We start from the raw sequence: 18,712 nt of genomic DNA, 5'->3' as shown, positions 1-18,712 counted from the left end.
CCCGCAAGATTGCGCGGGAAACGTGAACTTCTTTTTGAAGAACGAACGCTCCACTGACTGTCACTTTTACTTTCGTTAACTCAGTTGCATTACATAACAAAACTGTATTGAATGAATGGTGCCCTTATGTCATAAATTGCACGACGTATCTGTGCAATAAAAAGTATAAATGCGTACATTATACTTAATTTTTTTCTTTGCAATACATATTTAACGATCATAGAAATAAATTTCTCTTCAAGAGAAACTGTTTCGTGACAATGTTATTGGCAGACAATGAAACAGTATATTTATTATGACAATGGAGCACGATTCATGTGACGTAATTATGACATAAGAGATTAATGAACTTCGGAGTACATTGAACTTTATTCATAACACATAAGTTACACACATATATATATGTATATACGTAAGTAAGTAAGTGAGATTTAATTCCATGGTGCCCGGGCCTATTTTAGGCAAACGTTGGTCCTATTTAGAGGCTTCAATTTTTTGGGAAAAATTGTTAATATTTATCCAGACACATCTAGATTATTACCTAATTAAAATGTGCGTTACTTTCTGCTGTATAGTATTTAAGAAGCACATGTCAAAGAAAGTCGTATTGTATTTAAGGAATATTATGACTGGGAGAGTGAACGGTATCACATTGTGTTATTTTCACCTCGTATGAACACTTAAACCGCATCACTTGTAATTTTTGCAGCACCATAGAAAAGGCATCAACGTCATCATGGTGTCAATTGCTCTAGGCACCGTGGAAATTGTTCTAATTAAACCTTGAGTAGGTATTTGTTACACTGCCAAGTTTTAAATTTAGACGTAAGTTTTCTTTGTTAATACCATTGACAAGTTTTAACCTTATAATTTTTTTTAATAATAAAATTAATATGTAATTTTCCCTTGGTATCATAGAAAAGACGTCAACGGCATCACTGTGCCAATTCCATGCTACTGAATAGAAAATTGTTTTTTAATATTAGTTCCACCGGGAGTAGAATGCGTGGAGTGTTCAATTACTGAGATACTAGTGACATCAATTTGATAAGTCTCTTTAAATTTAATGTTATACAGACTAGGCTATCTCCTCGGAGATTTCAACTTTATGTTGTCTATAGTTACCTTGTAGACAGGGACGTGAATCGGCTGCTCCACGGTGACATGCACAGGGTAAGGCTGCGGTATGGGCACTTTGACGTATTGCGGGACGGAGACAGCCACGGGGTGAGGAATTGGGACGCCAATCTTTTTCACCACCGTGTAGTGGTACGGCTTGGAGTGCTCGCTGTGCGACTGACCCTCGGGCTCCCATTCGTCTGATGGTCGGGCCGCGGCAAAAGCGGCCAGGAGGAGGACGGCTGCAGTTTTCTGGAATATAATCAATGATTATTTTATGAGTACATACCTTTTCATAAAATTTAAAATATGTGATTATATCATGGGTATTGAAATAAATGGATTTTAATTTGATTTCTTTTAAGTGGACTAGAACAAAATGCGCAAAGTTTAATTATATATACAATTAATTTAATGAATTAAATGGATGAATATTTCGTGATGATTTATAGTAATTATAGTCTGTGTATTGAATAATAGAATAAATAGATTTTAATTCAATTTTTTTAAAGTATTTACTAGTAGTTTAATTAGTATTTTTATTATCATCCATATTGTCGATGTGACTTATTAAAATGAAAACTTTTAAAAACAATATAACAAATCTTTTTGATTTGACTACAAAACAAAGTTAAAGGTATAACATGATTCTGCCAAGTTGCGTCTGTCATCACAAAAGGAAATTCTCCTTGTGATTTAAAAAAATAAATACATTTAGTAAATAAATAATGTAATGCAGGAAGATAACAGTGATTGTCCCTTCACTACGTAATATTTTATTTCCTATAATTAAGTCAAATTACCGGTCAAGAAAATTGTTACATGACATAACAGTATAGAAATGGTAACACTTATTTAAATTAGTGACTTAATTACACGTTACGTACAACAACACAATTTCAATTTGTCTAAAAACTGTAATTAAATCCGTAATGCATAAAATTCTTATCTTTGAAAAACTATTTTGCAACAGCACTCGAGTAGACGGCCTAATTTTGTGTCACAAATAAAATGGAACATTTCCGTTCCGTTCTATTTAATTTCCGGTTCATTTCTGTTAAGTCACTTTGATTCACACGAAAAATAGTAAAAACACTTACGAAAGCGATCATGTTGTAATATTTAGGTGCTGTTGTCGACTTCTTAAGATTGACTGATGCAGTTTGCGATCCCCACGAGCATTTTATAGTTAGTGAAATGTTGCAACGCCTTTCCATTGAGTGATAGGTCCACGGTACCAACGTAGGCTGCAACGGAACGTCGTTGACAACGTTACATGATACATTGCTGCTCTTTGCTGCCAATATTGTGTTTAACTATCACAAAACAAGCAATGTTTCTTGAAATTTGACAATTTGTATTAATAAAAGTGACAGTAATGAGTAATTTAGTGTAAAGATTTCGGGTTTAATAAGGCATAGTTAGGACAACTTTTTATACTTTTTTTAATGCCGTATAATGTATGATTGGATCTTTTTTCGTGGATGTAGATATTGGTGCCGTAATAGAAAGGCATGTGACAGTGTGCTTATCTAGATTAAGTATATTTTAATTTGAAGTTATATAAAGAATACAATTAAAATTTGATGTAACTTTTTGTGTGTTACAAAAATGGTTATGTTGCATTATTGTTTTTGGTAAAATGAGCATCTACATGGCCTGTAATGTTTTTTTAATTATGCAGCAATTGAAATGCTGATTGCGGTTACATATTTTTAACAGTTTAAAAGAACCGTTAAGAAATAATAGTTTTCGAAAGCTTTTTTTAATGTGACCTGTAAAAAGCAATCCGAGATCAAGGCGTAAGTTTTTGTTTTTCCAGTTCGTGATTCCACATGTCTCCGGCGAGTTTTGTAAATCAGAGTTTCCGGGTTATTATACTTGTAGGCACTCCACGTGTAGTATACTAATTGTAGCATAGACTTACAAAGGAAGAGTGCGGCCGAATTTTGTGGCCTGCACATTTTCTACATTTAATTTTATTTATTTATTATTTTTTTTATAATATCAAGTGACGGGACGAACAAGTCCTGCACCTGATGGTAAGCTACACGCCTGTCCATAACAGTTGCAGTGCCACTCAGAGCTTCAAATCGCAAGGATCGGAGGGGTTGACAAGTCCCACGTGCCTGTAATTTCACCAGCCCCCTTTCCCGTTCTAAGCCGGAACGCAATATGCTTGGCGGCAGAAATAGGAAGGTTGCAGTACTTCCGTGGACAAACTCTCTCACAAACCTAATCCCCGTATTACAATAATCTACTTTTCGAAGTCTTTTATGTAGCCCCTTCTGTCTTTATAAATATATAAATTGCACCTTTACGCTAATAAAAATAAGACTCAAAACGTGAACCCCAATATGCTAATGTCCGTATCTTTTTTTACGTTGACCCGCCAGAAGCTAACAGTAAGGCTCGGTGCAGATGATAAACGTTATACGCGCGTTGAGAGCGTGTTGTGCTGTTCAAATTGATACGAATTCATACCCTTGGTGTAATAAGGCAACATCTGCAAAATGACCGTTTTCAAGAAAGAAGTTTAAGGCAAGGTATTTGAATGCGGGCCCATATTTTAGGAGGCGAGGTGGTTATAATTAATAATAAATAATTAAAATTTTACACCGACCCGACGTTGACAAGCGACCGATGGCGACTGACGAGGCAGCGGGTGGCGTGGCAGGTCGTTAAACCGCCGGCAATTGTCAAGTTTTGTGTCCCAGATCTTAGATGCCTGGCATTGTAAGACCACACGACATTTCCTTTGCTCTATGACATAGGGTTCTCCAAAAAGCGTGTTGAAAGGGCTCTGAAAGGCTGGCAACGCATAGGCAGCTTATCTGATGTTGCAACAGGCGACGATGACCATCTCCCATTAAGTGGTTTGCTGTTTATTGCATAAACAAAAAAAAAACAGAGGAATAACAATAACAAAAAATGAAAAACAATATTATAACAATTTACATTTATGCAGTAATTTACAAAGGTACGTATTATACTCGTATGTAGATGTAGGTGTTCAAACGCTGCCGCGCGTTTATTTGTTTTAACGCTTATCGTGTGAACCGATCCTAATAGAAATAATCGTAACCATTTCCGGTATAATTTTTAGATAGTTACAAACGTACCAGATATCTTTTATTGTAACCTATAGTATATGCATGGGTCTATCAACTTTTTTTGCTAACAAAGTTGCGAAGGAATAAAAATAATAATCAAAATGATATTTGATAATTTTAATCTGAATTGACATTATGATAGTAGTCATATGCTTTTACAGCACATCACGTGGAACGTTTATGAATTTTTGAAAAAGTTAATTAAGAAAAATGTAATCTTGTTCCGTTTAGCTTGGGGTAATTTTAAGGTAATTTCATCGCTGCACTAGGTTCCTTCGCGTTTGGATACCACTTTCCACTTAACATCAGGTGGAGTGGAGTCATTTGCCTGTCATGTATAAAAAAAAAAAAAAAAAAAAAGGTTAGTTTTGTCTACCAAATTTCGGTGGCAATTTTTATTATTTAAATATTTGAGTAAATTAGTATGAAATCTTCAAAATATTTCAGTATACTACCCTCGAGTATTAAATAATACTTCATGATAATATTCTACAATATTTAAACCACATATAAATAAATAATAGAAATTGCCACACAAATTAGATAGAGATAACTAACGAGATGCCCGCGTGGTCTTACGATGCCAGGCATCTATGATGTGTGGATGGGCTCTATTCCTAAGACGGGAGATGCGAGGTGAAAACGCGACTGTGGCACCAGGTATAACAAACACAGCGAAAGGGTTAGAAAACTTTTGAGGCCTTTTTTTAATATAAGACCTGGCAGTGTGACTTAGACCGCTTAGCCAGTCCTGGAGGGCAAAAAGTTTACTATACAATTTTTTTCTATTAAACTCTTTCAGGCATAATCAAATAATCTGGTCGATTTTTTTCCAAAAAGATATTCACAATTACGGAACAGAAAATCATAGCATAGCATATACTATATATACATACATATCCAATATATTTCTCTCGTGTTGTTCCATTTCGTTCATAGAGAGAGTATTTAAACCCCTGCCCTAAAAAAATTTACATTTTGCAAATGTGGCCTTAATACACCAAAAGTACGAGTACTGTTCGCAGTTTTGTTTCTTTACCCAACGAACAGAATTTGAATATTTTTTTTTAAAAGTATGCATTGACAACGGGACCGAACAGGGACTAAATAACAATCGTTTTAAAGGTTCGATAGATATTTTTTTAAATTTCATTAGAAAGAAAATTGAGGCACAATCGAGAGTCGGCAAAAAAAAGTTGATTGACCCACATATAATATGAATAACAACCAGGGCAGTCAATGTAATCAGGTGACGTAACGCCGTCGTTGTAAAACAAATCTTGCGGTCAACGGGTAGTAGGTTGAATTTAAAAGCGTAAGCGAGTACTCAATTGTGTTGTATTTGTTTATGTAATTGACACAATCAGCGCAAAAGTAGTACAAGGCACATTTATTTATTCATGCTCATAGTCATTTATTGATAACAAATAAATTACAAGTCACAAAATTTTAAAATTGAACAATAACGAATAATTATTTGATTCACAAAAAATAATCACCATGATACATTGACTTACAAATAAATGGACGACGGGTCTAATACAAAAACCACGAAAAAAATGTCCCAAGTCAACCTATTCGAAATTTAAATTGTAATGTCATCGCAGTATCGCGCTGTCAGTAGAACAAATGAAGACTAAAGCGGAGTGTCGCGCTCTGTATACGATTTTAGCGCCTTACAAGTGCGGACACTTTTTAGCGCGGACCCGACGTCCATATAATTGTAAGTCAATGCCATGATAGTTAAAATCGTAATAATAATTCGTTACACAACAATATTAAGATACACAAAAACAATAATAAAATAGAACAATAAAAGATTTAATATTATCAATTATTGTTATTTTATTACATCAATTTTCAATATTACTTTAAATTACACTGAAGTACATAATTATTTTATATTCGAATGCTATTCATGTTTATAAAACTTATATACAACTGCACACGCATTGAGGAAACTGCGTCCTCTTGTTTCCAATGTGGTATTGAGGCAGACGTATTTTGCATATTTTCATTCGTTGATGTCTTATGGCATCACACTGCGGGGTAATATTTATTTGTTGCCTCCCATGGAAAAATTTGATTAGTTTTACTTATGTAGTTTATTATTAAAACTAAAGTTGATTTTGTGATATTGTATTAAAGTTAGACTATAAGACAATATTCCTGATTTTAAAGCCAAAAATTACATAATTTTTATTATATTTTTTATATTGAGTATTTATATTGTCAGTTGTTTTTCTTATAATTCATAAAAGTGGAACTGCAAGTTAAAATTTATTATTAGCGTGCAAACATGTGATTATTTTATCTTAGAAACGACATCTGTATATTAAAAGTAGACTGTTCAATATTTTATAATGGTTTTTTTTATAGTTTTTAGGTCGTCAAAATTGTCGCTAATGTATAATATATTTACTGCAGATAAAAATTAAAAGTAAAAATAGCTAAGAACGCATCGTACCATTCCTGCGTATCACTGTCTACTGGAAACGTCTCCAGAAGGCTGGCAGCACTGATCACGTAAGGCGTCGATTAAACGCTTTAATAATTATTTATACAAATTTTTTTTTGTATAAATAATTATTAAAGCGTTTAATTTTTTTGTTGTATTTTGTAGACTTATCATTGTGATTTGCTGTAATTAAAAGCTTTATTTAGAGGTGCATACCTGCTACCTGCCAATAAAGCTTATATAGTTAGTTACCTACATAGGAATTATAATAATTAACCAAACATTTTCCTACTACACTTTTATTTGTTTAATAAGACTGATCTTGTTAAATTAAATATTACTTAAAACCACATTGAAAGCATTTTTATTACTGACTGTACCCTGATACCATTTAACTTGTTTTGGGATTCGTTTGTGAGCGGTATTCGTTAGGAATATAAAATTTATTTTAAGTGGAAACAAATACCATTGGTATTAGTTTTTGGTATTAGAATGGAATAGATCATTCAACTGAGTCGATTAGGGTATTTATTCTTCAAAAACGTGCACTAAGAACAATAGTAGGCATAAAAAAGGGTCAGACCTGCAGAAACCTTTTTAAGAAATACAATATAATGACCATGTACTCACAATATATTTATGATATAATAGCTTATGCGCGTCAAGACTTGGCTACTTATGAGCGACGTACGGGCGGAGGCCGAGCGTTACGAAACGCGGGAACACTAAAATCCGTTGCCCACCGTACCGAACTTGCAACTAGAAATCCGCGGGTAATAGGTCCCCGATTCTACGAACATCTACCCACAGACCTGAAAAGTGTTAGAAATGATGAAACGTTTTGTACCCGACTAAAAATCCTTTTATTGGATATTGAATTGTACAGTGTCGATGAGTTTCTTTTGAAACAATTTTAATTTTATTTTATTCGACAAGCAGTAGTTATACTACTTTATTTTATATTCATTATTATTATTATAATTTTATTACTGACGATCATAGTTATCCCTTGACATTGTATTTCCAATTGTAATATTGTGACATTGATAACATGAAATAAACGATTCTATTCTATTCTATTCTATAATTATTATTTCTATTTATGATCAGTTGATTATGTGAACAGGATTTTTAAACAAAAAAGAAGCCCAAAAAATATAAAATACGCCTTCCTACCAAGCATATTGTAAGATCGTTGTATATAGGTCTCATAAAGTGACATTGTTGTTACGATCGTAAAATGCGCTACTGTGAATAAATTAATTTTTATTCCACAAATTCAAATTCCTTCAGCTGATTTGTATCTAAATAGAATGGAATAATTTATTACAATTAAAATTACAATGTCAAGGGATAATATGATCGTCACTAACGCAAACAATAATAATGAATATAAAAGAAAGTAGTAAAACTACTGCTTGTCTAAACACGACGAAGTCAAGTAAAACAAAATTACAATTGCTTGAAAAGAAACTCATCGACAGTGTAGAATTCATTATCCAATAAAAGGAGTTTTAGTCGGGTATTAAACGTTTCGTTGTTTGTAACACTTCGCAGGTTTGTGGGTGGATGTTCGTAGAATTGGGGACCTATTACCCGCGGATTTTTTCGCAACCCTGGGCCTAACGCCTGTACGTCACTCATGAGGGCTCAAGTTTTGACGCGCTAAACTATTAGGTATATCATAGATGTAGTGTGAGTACGTCGTCTTTATATGGTATTTTTTGAAAAGGTTTCTGCAGGACTGACCTTTTTTGTTCTTACTGTATAGTGTATATCCAACTATTGCGCTAGATTTCTTAAATAGCACTTTCTCCTGATCCCGAATAATGTAACTCAATTTTCGTAAAAACGTTTGTTGCCATTTTCGTTTCGAAGATCGATCGATCGATCGATCGAGATTATTATTACTTTAGCTAGTGAATGAATTACTAACCAATACTGATCACAAACAATAATTTACTTAAAAATTTTTGCTCTTTTTTTTGTAATTTATTATTTGTTTTGTTTGTATTTTATTATTTGAATCTTTAATTCTCCGTAAGTACATACTTCATACACATATGCTCAGTGTACACAGTACACTAATTTCATCAGACAACAATCTTTTTTCTCTTCTCATTTTAATGTTCCGCGTAACCTTTTGGGAGGTAGATGAAAATCAGCTCGTCGTTTTTGCGACGGTTTTACGCTGAGCTGCGGCGCAAGCGCCACGGCAGCACACATGATACATTTTTCTATAATAAGTTGATTTGATTTTGTATTTGTTGTTTATATAATCCTGTTTTTGTTCGTATTAAGTATTTACTTCATTGTTTGTTTTGCGTTTCATGTAATGTGTGTGCTTTTTTGGCAAATAAACTATCTATCTATCTATCACCATTACAATATAATAGCTATAGAGCTTAGAATAATAACGCATAGAATGATAGTTTCATATCAAACCAACTGTCACAAGTGAGGCAAAAATCAAATTCATGTAGGCTAGTTTTAGTGGTAGGTTAATTTTCGATTTTAGTGAATATTTATATAAAAATACAAGTTGAAACGCGTTACTGCCTTGTGGAATGTGATGTTAGTATCTATTTTATGTTTGTCTGACGTATTTTTACACTCATTTACCGCACATTTCGTCATTTTTAGCTAAAATTCTTGAGCTGTTCGCGGTGCAAGTTGACCTTGAGCACTGAAGGCCCGCCCGCTCGTGTAGGCCCATTGGGCGCGCTTCAATTTGCCTCACTTAGCGTGTGCGGGCTAGGTTTCTATGCGTTATTATTCTAAGCTATAGAGCTCCTTGTGAAAGAGTTCGTCCGGGGAAGTACTGCCACCTTATCTATTTCTGCCGCTAAGCAGTAATGTCAGCATTAATGTGTTCTGGTACCAAGTGCCGCTCAGATATTTGCGATTTAAGGCTCTGAGTGGCACTGCAATTGTTATGGACAGGCGTGTAGCTAACCATCAGGTGCACGAATTTAAAAAAACGATACCGCTAGTAGCTTACTCTTTATACCATTCAGGCAGACGGTACTTCGCCAGTTCTTCCGGTGAATGTTTCCTGGTAGGTCCAGTTTTATGTTATAGGCTCGTAGTATTTATAGGTATTATTAAGCAGTACTATAGTTACTATATTTTCTTTAAGTCCAAGCTTCGGAACTACTCGTGTTTTTACGGAAGTTGACGATTGTGTTGCGAACTTGAATGAAGGAATGAAATGTATTGTACTTTGATAAATTACAATGACAAATAAGAACAGAAATGTAAGTATTATAGAAGTAGTTAATGTACTAAAGAGTGGCCTTATTGTTAGCAATTACTTCCAAACAACCTTAGGATTAGTAGCACAGGGTGATAACGGTTGTTTTGCGGTGGTACAGTGGTTTGAGCTATGGGCGATGGATAAGAAGATCCTTGGTCGACTCCGGTAGGACCAATTTGTAAAAGGACTTTACTAAATTGGTTTTGACCTGAATGTAATTTGAGACTGGTGATTGGTGTGGTGGTCTGTTACATTATTTATATTGCAATTAAAAGGTCCACTGTTTCATTGCCTGTGGTGGCATGTACCTATGGTTTTAATTTCTTAGTTATGTATATTTGTGAATACTTGGTACCAACACCTGCACGTCGAAGAAGGTTCACAATCACAACCCTTAAAAAGCATGTCTTGTGAAGTCTCCAACCCACATTCGGCCAGCATTTGCAACTTTAGCCTAAAATTTTCGGGCTCATTTAGTCCGTGTTAAATACTTATTACTTTTAATTACAAAATTATATAATTCTAAATATATTCAAAGAAATAGATTTGTCTTCTATTTCTTTTAAAGTAGGCTTAATGTGCATAAACCAGTGCCAATGCATAAGATTTTGCTTCTGTCAAACATTTGTCTGTATTTGTTCCTTTTGCCGCCATTAATAAACCGCGATAATTTTCAAGTTTAAGAGCTCTCATGCCAAAAAAGTTTTGACGTTGGCTCCGCCCAAATTTGTGAAACAAATATATGCCTGAAGTTCGCGTGACATGCGACAGGAGATGTTGAATTTTGCGCATTAAAAGTACCAAATTCGTTTTAGCGAAGTAACTCTAAAACTAAAGGGATTAAAAAAAATCCGTAGTGACAGTTGTCGATCATGCATAAATATAATTAATTATCTAATTTTTGTCCTAATAACCTGTAGCATTTCGAGGATAAATCGAAAAAATGTGAAAATTAGAGGTCATTTCTTGATTTTTATCTATCGAGGAAACTTTATTGTTTTGTTTCTGATTAGTGTCTATGCTTGAATATATCGTGTAGTTACTCATACAATATATTATTTTTAATTTTAAAGTGGATATACCCCTCTAAAATCAAATCGAAGGTCAGAAATTTTTCCTCTGCTCTCTCTTAAGAGAAGAAAAATTCGGAAAAAATGGCGCGCTTATGAAGTTACGAGTACAGTTTTTACAGAGATTATTTTTATTTTAAGTATATTATGAAGAAAATAAAAGAAATAGTAGGTAATCATCCTTCTTCCTTCCTCATAGGGCTATAGTCTTATTTTAAATCAAACTACAAAATATATTATCCTGAAAATTACACTAATTTACGAATTCAAAGTTTTTGTTCAAAGCAACGATAATATATTATTGTTAATGAGTTATTTATGAGAAAGTGAAAACATAATGTACTGTACTTAAACTACAATGGAAAATATTTATTGAGGATCCCGATAATTAAACAAAGACTCAAAGGACTTGTATCCAAACCAAAATTCTTAGTAAAAAAAATCAAGTTTCATTGATTTTATTCCAAATTCAAAAGTAAGTAGCAAATAACCCTCTACACTTAACAGTCCGCTGCCACAAAGATATTACACGAGACGTACTCATACAAAGGCTACCAGCGCAAACGTGGTATAATCCTTATTTATTTATTTTTCTACAATAGATAAAAAAGTACAAAATAATTTAGTTTAGCTTCGCAAAAACGATAGTGACGTAACTCAAAATTTACCATTTATAGGATACTGAATAAATATAAAAAAAATATATAAAATCATATATCTTTATACTTAGTTTTTTCATGTCAAATAGAAATAACACATACTTGACACCAGACTTATAGCATTCTATTGTAATAACTCAGTTTCTTTAAATTGGTAGGATAACGGTAAGCAACATAAGACTATACGTCAACAGTGCTTTTATGACACGAGAATATTATAAAAATAGTATTATTTTTTTTACAATAAATAAATATCAATCATCAAAAAATTTAATGTAAATGATGTAACGTCATACAAATACATTATATATTTGGATGACACTTTTAGACATAAATATTAAGTATTTTTTAGTATAAAATTATTGTATATCATGTATTGCAGTACCATATAAAGTAATATTTTAGAAAAAAATGTGGGTTCCACCACTTTTGCTTTACCACCCGTTGATAGCCTCAATCTTATTACTGAGGATCCGGTCTAATGTTAATATTCGGTGACAGTTATTCAGTGACATTCTATACTTGAATGACCAGAACATCGTAACTGTATTCAATTAATAGATTAAAACTGTACATTAACTGCTTAGTTAGAAAGTTTATTATTTGAAATGATATTTCAAACGCGATTATAAACGAGCTACTGCATCTGCATCGATACAAACGCGCGATTGCATCAATGCAATCGCTTGTAAATCCCAAATGCAGCGATGCAATCGCGCGTTTGTATCGATGCCGTCGCGGGCTTGCATCGCGTCTGCACTGCTGCTTAAAATTGCGCTCGTGTATAGAGGTAGACGATTAGCATCGTATGCATCACTTTTTTGCAAAGCCGAAGTCGCCGTGTGTAACCGCTCTTAGATTCACATTTTGCATGATCCTGGCAAACCTCTCAATTATGTTAGTATGTATATTAGTACGACAAGAAGGGCAGAATTGTTCTTCTCTCTTTTTTAAGAACTTTCTAGATTTGGTCTGAGAACGTCTTGGGTGGCCGTCCTCTTCCAGTGTCGCCTTTCACATTGGATCTATGTATTTCTATCGACGCTTTACTTTCATTCATTCGCTTCATGTGCCCAAAACCACCTCAACATCGCTTTCTCTGTCTTTGTCACTATGTCCTCTCTCAAACCACATCGTTTACGTAACATAAGTGGTCTTCATTCTGTCACATAATCGTATAATACATATTATTCGGAGGACTTTCATCTCTGCAGCATCCACTCTACTGTCATGCATCTTCTGCCATACCCAATGCGCACTCCAGTATGTCTAGGGTTTTTGGTCTAGCTGCATTTCCGCGTCACGGGAAAAATGAAACTTTGAAGACAGTTTCAAAAACAGGTTTACATACTTTTAGACTAGACATATACGAAAGTTATTTTTTCGTTTTATGGTAGGTACGTAAGAGACAAAGGACATGGAGTAGACCTGATTTTGTTACTGCTTTTCGAAAAAAAAACAAAAAAGACCCCTCAGGTCTCGGTGATTCAAAAATATGAGTTGCACTGCAACATTTATGGACAGGCGTGTCGGTTACCACGTGACACCTCAGATCAAAACGAGATAAATATTCGTGTGATATATAAAATATAAGTACCTACGCATTTGATCTTCATCTCACCTGATGAAAAGTGTCAATGATGGTTGGTTCCAAATTTACAAAAAAGCAACAGACTGCATGTACCCTTTGAGGACTTATTGACATTATGCAGTGAAGGCCAACAAAGTGACAAAAAATTATGTTTACAATTTACACAATACATTTACTATCATATTGATGGTCTGAGAGCATTGACTTACAATTATATGGACGACGGGTCTAATACAAAAACCACGAAAAAAATGTCCCAAGTCAACCTATTTAAACGTAGTGACATGTAAAGGAATATGAATAAGCTAAAACGTTGAATTTAAATTGTAATGTCATCGCAGTACTGTCTAATTTTGCTTGCTTCGCTGTCAGTCAAACAAACGAAGACTAAAGCGTGAATGACGCTCTGTATACGATTTTAACGCCCTATAAGTTCGGACACTTTTTAGCGCGGACCCGACGTCCATATAATTATAAGTCAATGTCTGAGAGTGTATATACTTAAGATATAGCTTTGATCTTTGGACAGGTTTTTTACAAGTGACAAATATTTAAAGATATCAAGTGTGAAGCAACCAACGTTTATTGCTCGAGTTTATGCTTATCAGTTTTTAGAATTTTGTTCATGAAACTGAGCAAATCATACGCCTGCCTGGTGGTAAGTGACACGTCTATCCATAGCAGTTGCAGCGCCACTACAGTGAGACATAAGTTGACACGTCTCATGTGCTTGTAATGCTCACATTATGGCTTGGCGGTAGAAATGGGTAATGTGGCAGTTTACTTCTCCAGAGAAGCCTTTCATAAGGAGTTCTACTGCTACTAAAATTTATGTATGAGTGTGTGTGAGAGAGAGAAGATCCTAATAGTTTAAATTCCAAAGAATTTATGTTTATTTCCGGATTTGCATTAACAGGGAACAAATCAACTCATGTTTATAGGTGTACGATCAGTTGGACGATAAATATGGAGCAGCTGCCGTTTTGTTGTGCTCTAATTAGCGTGGTGACACCTTTATTCGACGTACCGTATATTTATTACCACGTCGTTGGAATGTTTATTTTAAATTAAAATGTTAATTTTAGCTTTTGTGTTGTTGATAAAAAAAATATGCTGGAAATGATGGACTTTGAAATCATAATCAAAATGTTTGAAATCTCTGGATTCGCATCCTTAGTAATAAAACCACATTTTAATTTTCAAGTTTTTAGTGAAATATTTGTCACGACGTTTTATTACCACGATATTCAATTATTTTTTTGTGAAATTGCTCCATTATAATTATAAATAACAAAGATCGAATACTTAAGAAAAATTAGAACTTTGGTTTGCTAGAAGACGTCGGCTCGAATCCGGCCGGATCGAAGGAATTATTTGTAAGTGTTTCATTGACTTACAAATAAATGGACGACGGGTCTAATACAAAAACGACGAAAAAAATGTCCCAAGTTAACCTATTTAAACGTAGTGATATGTAAAGGAATATGCAAAAGCTAAAACGTTGAATTTAAATTGTAATGTCATCGCAGCACTGTCTAATTTTGCTTGCTTCGCTGTCAGTCGAACAAACGAAGACTAAAGCGTGATTGACGCTCTGTATACGATTTTAACGCCCTATAAGTTCGGACACTTTTTAGCGCGGGCCCGACGTCCATATAATTGTAAGTCAATGAAGTGTTTGATCTTTTTTCTTTTCTATACATTTTATAGAAAAGAAAAAACGGTGGAGCATGCACGCCTAAATAATTTTTTTTTTTTTTTTTTTTTATTTAACGCACACACTCAACATAGCCCCGCACTAGGGAAACCCTGTGTCGCGGGTGCCATGGACACACACATAGACAACCACAAATTACACCCAAACTCACGAGAGAAATAAATGTAAGCCATACAAACATTTCTCCCGGCCCGGGAATCGAACCTGGGACCTCTGCGTGGCAGTCCGGCATGGTAACCGTTCGGCCACTGAGGCAGTTAATACCTATTCACTCCTTGAAAAGGCTTAAGTTATAGCGTTCAGGGAATAAGTCTGCAGGCAGGGAATTGCATTCCATAGCCGTCCACCGTACAAAACCTTGGAATATCCACAATATAGGCGGGGAACCCAAACCGTTCGTTTAGTCCCCCGGCGGTGATGGAAAGGGGAAGGCGGAATTATATCGCATAATTCCATCGGCTTTCGGAGTTGAGGTTCGTAATTCCTGTATCGCCCGTCAAACATACAATGTTTTTCATCACACTTGCACGTAAATAACATGATTGTATGTACTATACTACTACGATTGTATGTACTATAATGACCCAAATAAAACCCTTGGGACTTTTTTCTTCTGTTTACAACATGGTCGACCCCGACGATGGAAAGCGGAAGGCGGAAGCAAATCATGCAATTCCATCGCGTACTCTCTGTGATCTATCCTGTGGAATACTGATAAGCAGGCAACTTTTTAATCAAAACCACATCTGTAAAAAGAAAACTCAGGAGAGACATTTAAATATTCTACGAATTAAATTGGTCGATAACTTGTGTATTTAAATGGGAGATTCTTCTGAATTTCACATTACATTACAAAATTTGTATCATGTAGTTGATTATTTGTATGATTTTCATGTGATACAGTACTTTTGATGTATGTCATGTATTAACATTTGGAAACGGAAATAAACGTGTTTACATGCGAATAGGTATTTTTCACACCTAGTTTCCAGACGTTTCGGCCAGGTTGCACTGGCAGTGGACACGGGCTGACGGGTTGAAAGGTTGCGTCAGCCCGACATGACATGAAGACATTAAATTGACAACGATAATTAATTTTGTTTATTGAATAATCACTCAAAATTAAAAGTATAAGCAAGAATAGAAATTGATGACGTGAAAATACAGACGCATCCGAATGTAAACTTTTTCTTTTGAGTATACAAAAACATACATTGTATGTGAACTTATTTATTGTAAAGATTTCGAAACTTTCAATTTTAAGAATATTTATGTGTGGACATCTTCATAAAGGAGGGGCACACCTTGTTCTGTGCACGCTGCTCAATGGCCCTGGTCGTCGTGACGTCCGCTACCCGGCTCACTCCGTCCTTACCAGAGTATAATCAGCACACGTGCCAATTTCTATTTCATGGGAGGTAAATTGTCTTCTTTAAAGATTACCATGAAGCCTTCTTTAAGTTCCCTATAAGGATATCGCCATTTTGTTCTCCTTTGTGGTTCAGAGAGATATTCATTAGGTATGCTACCTCTTCCAGAAATTCTCTCGCAATGTTTCAATAACCTGGTATTTATTTCTAATGCTTTGTTCCATGACAGCAGCTGGTAGTGATGTCAGAGACTGCCCGATTAAGAAGTGCCCCAGAGTTAAAGGAGAGAGGTCGCTGGGGTTACATAATAAGGGTGTTTGGGGTCGGGAGTTGAGGACTGTTTCTATTTGTGCACAAAGAGTGTTCAACTTCTCGAATGTCGAACTACAATTTCCTACGTTTTAAGTGAAATTTCGCTATCTTTACTCCCGCTCTCCCTAAACCGCCGAAGGTAGGAGAACAAGGAGGACTGAATTGAATGCCTTCTTGTGCCGTGAAATTATGAATGGAATTTACGCCTGATTTTAATATTCTGCCTAATTCATTGCTCGCCCCGACGTAGATCCGTTCTCACAGGAAATTTGATTAGGTTTTCCTCTACGTGAAATGAATCTGCGAAGGCAAGATATAAATGCGTTAGTGCTTAAATCACTTACTAATTCCAAATGAATGGCCTTGGCACAAAAACAAATGAATAGGCAAAGATAGCATTTTGAAATTTTCTTACCGCGGCCCTTTTTACTTGAAATTAGGAATGGACCAGCAAAATCAGTACCACATATTTGAAATGGGTAGCTCTGAGTGACTCGACTAGCCGGTAGGTGACCCATCAACGATTCTATAGTTTTTGTTTCGGCTCGCATCAACAGCTTCGTTAAATGGTGCTTTCCGTGCAGTAACGCCGGATGTTTCCTTTCAAAATTGAAGTCTGTGTTGTTGAGCCGACCACCAAGGCTCAGCACGCCGTCCTCGAGATAAGGAGATAGTTGCTGCAAGGAAGAAGAGGTAAGTTTATTTTTCTTTTAAATTAAATCAATTCCCTTCTGAAATGATTTCGATTGTGCTTTTTTATGAGGTATATAAGTGACTGTGATAATTCATTTTGATTCATGGAACCAGTTGATTTATTGACTTTATTACGACATTTATTTATGAACCTGTTCACGTAAATATTCTCTTTAATTTTACTGCATTTGAATAATTGTCCTTGTTAATTAATTTGATGTTATCATCATTTTCATGAATTTTTGATTGCCAAACTTTTATTTCAGGCAAAGGTATATTTATGCGTGGGTTTTGGGGCCGCTGGGGTTCATTATCTTCCAGGAAGTCTGGGGCCTGCTACCAGAATGAAGAATTAACAAAATAGATTCGGGTCTACGCCTCTTGAAGCCATGTCAGCTGGGTTCATGTTGGTAGGTACATGTCGCCACGAGTTTCTAGTTGTTAATTCATGGATTTCATTTATTCGATTGCATATAAATGTTTTGAGGGTTTTAGGTTGTGTTTTTATCCAACCTAAAGTAATGATTGAGTATGACCTGACAAGAACACACAGATTAATTTTGTTAGAACTAGTTTATTATAGAACGAAAATTCTTGAATAAATAGTTCTTTTTATGATTTCATGTGACCATCCAAAACAGTTGCAGTGTCACTCAGAGTTTTATTATTATTCATTTATTTATTTCAGACAACGATGTCCCATAAAATAAGTACCTTAAAAAGTAAGATACTTATATGCAATATAATATAAAACCATCGAGTATACAAACCAGAAATAGAGACGAAATGTCATTTAATTTGTTTGAAAACTATTCTGCCAAATCATTACGGTGACAACTGCTCTTCGATTGGCCAGCCCGAATTTGAAACAACTGACGGGTATCAACAATTGTTTCACTTCAAATCGAGCAGTTTAACTTGAGCTTTGCTATAATGGACGAAAATTGAAAATTTACGTATTTAATATTTAATTACTGATGAAACGTGATTCCGTTTATTTTGTAATTATATGTTTTGCAGTTTTTCCCACACCACCGAATGGAACAGCCCTTCATAGTTAGAGATATTATTTTTATTACAATAAATACAGATTTTTTTTTGGAAAACACGGAGACTTACATACAGGTCAGTTGTTGGCGCTGTACTATTTCAGCTTTCTAATTTGTGATTTCAGCGCAAACGAGAAATGATATTTAAAAGTAATATAGTTAAGGCCCATTTGCCTGATGAGTTATCAGGGATTATTTCGTCTCTACTCCTGGTTATATACTCGATGTATAAAACTGACTATTTAAACTCCGCTGCACACGCAGTCCGCAGAATACGTGAGCTTACCGATGTTAGTACTGCTAGA

The 18,712-nt window shown here is 34.8% G+C and overlaps 1 protein-coding gene across 1 annotated transcript; it reads right to left on the bottom strand.

Annotated features, from left to right (window-relative positions):
- Positions 1-1,068: 1,068 nt before the first annotated feature.
- On the bottom strand, positions 1,069-2,271 carry LOC113239957. The gene is made up of 2 exons (XM_026477137.1): positions 2,220-2,271; positions 1,069-1,371 (listed from the first exon to the last, which is right to left on the bottom strand). The coding sequence occupies exons 1-2, from the start codon at positions 2,229-2,231 to the stop codon at positions 1,084-1,086; spliced, it is 300 nt and encodes a 99-aa protein (XP_026332922.1). The 5' UTR covers positions 2,232-2,271; the 3' UTR covers positions 1,069-1,083.
- Between the last annotated feature and the right edge of the window lie 16,441 nt (positions 2,272-18,712).

This window comes from Hyposmocoma kahamanoa, unplaced genomic scaffold, assembly GCF_003589595.1.
Source record: "Hyposmocoma kahamanoa isolate Upper Pololo Valley unplaced genomic scaffold, ASM358959v1 117, whole genome shotgun sequence".
NCBI classification, from domain to species: domain Eukaryota; kingdom Metazoa; phylum Arthropoda; class Insecta; order Lepidoptera; family Cosmopterigidae; genus Hyposmocoma; species Hyposmocoma kahamanoa.
The sequence above is the reverse complement of the archived record's forward strand: the minus strand, read 5'-3'. Positions and strand labels throughout refer to the sequence as shown.